General features: G+C 65.3%; 1 protein-coding gene across 1 annotated transcript in view; it reads right to left on the bottom strand.

The window, feature by feature from the left end:
* The window catches only part of LOC108642955, a 24,869-nt gene that overhangs the window by 1,481 nt on the left and 21,609 nt on the right, over positions 1-1,779 (bottom strand). The window contains exons 17-23 of the mRNA XM_029963265.1: positions 1,720-1,771; positions 1,469-1,568; positions 1,089-1,160; positions 882-974; positions 716-796; positions 586-636; positions 25-105 (exon numbers count right to left, since the gene is read on the bottom strand). Of these exons, the coding sequence (XP_029819125.1) occupies positions 25-105; positions 586-636; positions 716-796; positions 882-974; positions 1,089-1,160; positions 1,469-1,568; positions 1,720-1,771 (530 nt within the window). The remainder of the gene's footprint in view (positions 1-24; positions 106-585; positions 637-715; positions 797-881; positions 975-1,088; positions 1,161-1,468; positions 1,569-1,719; positions 1,772-1,779) is intronic.

The raw sequence follows: 1,779 nt of genomic DNA, 5'->3' as shown, positions 1-1,779 counted from the left end.
CCTGTCACCCCCTGTGTCCCCCACCCCAGGCCCACACTCACCACGGCCCCACAGGGCATTGCACTGACGGTCTCGGGTTTTGCAGCGCCCGCCGTAGCATCGTCCCTGTGAGAGGGGAGAGGAGTCAGGGGCTGGAGAGGGACCAGGGGCTGCAGAGGGGTGAGGGGGCTGCAGAGGGACTGGGGGCTGCAGAGGGTCTCCCACATGTGCATGGCTGTGGAGATGGTGCAGGGACAATGAGCTCCCCACACGTGTGCCTGGCCCCGAGCCCACCGCCCTGGCTCATGCAGTGCAAGGAGTGGGACCCTCACGTGTGCACTGCCACGGGACAGCAGTGGGCACACAGGGACCCCAAAACCTGCACAGACTGGTTTGGGATGGAAGGGACCTTAAAGAGCATCCATTCCACCCTCCTTCCATGGACAGGGACACTTTCCACTAGGCCAGGTTGCTCCAAACCCTGTCCGACCTGGCCTTGGACAGTCCCAATGCTCTTCCAACAAACACGCCCAAGCCCCGATGCTGGAGCCCACGGGGACATGCCCAGCTCCAGGGCCCTGTCTGACCACACAGGGCTGGACTCACCTGCTCATTCTCACAGAAGTATCCATCCAGCTTGTGGAGGTTGGGGGGACACTGTGGGGACGTGGAAAAGAGGGCAGGTGATGCCACATGGCCCCACAATGTGTCCCACTGTGTCCCCAGCCCCACTCACCTGGCTGGAGTCCCCGGTGCAGCTCTCGGGGATGTCACACTCGTTCACAGCCTCCCGGCAGGACACACCCCGTGGCTCGTACTGCACAGGGTGTGACACCAACACATCAGGAATGGGACAGAACCCTTAGGGGATCCCCAGATCCAGAGCCCCCCCAGCGCCACACCTTGCAGCCCTTGCAGCAGAGCCCGTCGCTGCACATGGCGTCGTGGGTCAGGGTGCACTTCTTGCAGCAGTTCCCCCCACTCCTTGCACACTCCTGCCAGGACAGCAGCCAGAACCACAGCCATCAGCCCTCTGGCATCCCCGAGATGCCCCCACAGTGTCGGGGAGCAGCCCCCCATCTGGTGAGCAGCCTCCCGTCCCCGCTCACCGCCAGCGAGCCACAGTCACACTCCTCGCCCGCCTCCACGAAGCCGTTGCCGCACTCCGGAGGGTCCAGGAGCTGCCGGGACCAAGGGGGAGACGTGGCACACACACATGAGAGCTTCTGGGGGACCCCGAGCCAAGTGCTGCCACGAGCCCCCCAAAAAGGGCATCACATCCCTGGGGAACGGCAGCACCCCCAAACCGCTGTCAAGCACGAGGGTGCAGCTCTTCCCTGGCCGCTGACCCCAGATTCAACACCGGCACCGTTACCTTGGCTGTGACAGGGGCTGGGGACACCACGAGTCCCAGGTGACCCCGGGAGCCACCCCCGGAGCATCAATCCCCGCTGTGATCCCCAAGGTCGGGGGCCGGGGGGCCCGTTACCTTCAGGGGTTTGTTGAAGAGGCAGCTGCCGCCGCCGTCCTGCAGGAATTGGTTGTACTCGTCGATGCTGCATCGGGAAAACTTCCTCGGGAGGTAATACCTGTGGGGTGGGGGCCACTGTCACCCCCTGCCCTGCCTGGGGCACGGCCAGGCACCTGAACCGGGGCAGGACCCTCCGCGATGCCCCTGCCGGGAGCAGTGACACGGGGTGTGCAGGGGACGTGGCAGTGCCACCCCGAGCGGGCACCCACCCTGTGTCCTCCATGATACAGCCCAGCCACGAGTCCGGACACCGGCAGTCCCCTGGGGGG

The sequence above is a fragment of the Manacus vitellinus genome, unplaced genomic scaffold (genome assembly GCF_001715985.3).
Source record: "Manacus vitellinus isolate BGI_N305 unplaced genomic scaffold, ASM171598v3 scaffold_100_pilon, whole genome shotgun sequence".
NCBI lineage: Eukaryota > Metazoa > Chordata > Aves > Passeriformes > Pipridae > Manacus > Manacus vitellinus.
Note: the sequence above shows the minus strand (reverse complement) of the source record. Positions and strands in the feature narration are given on the sequence as shown.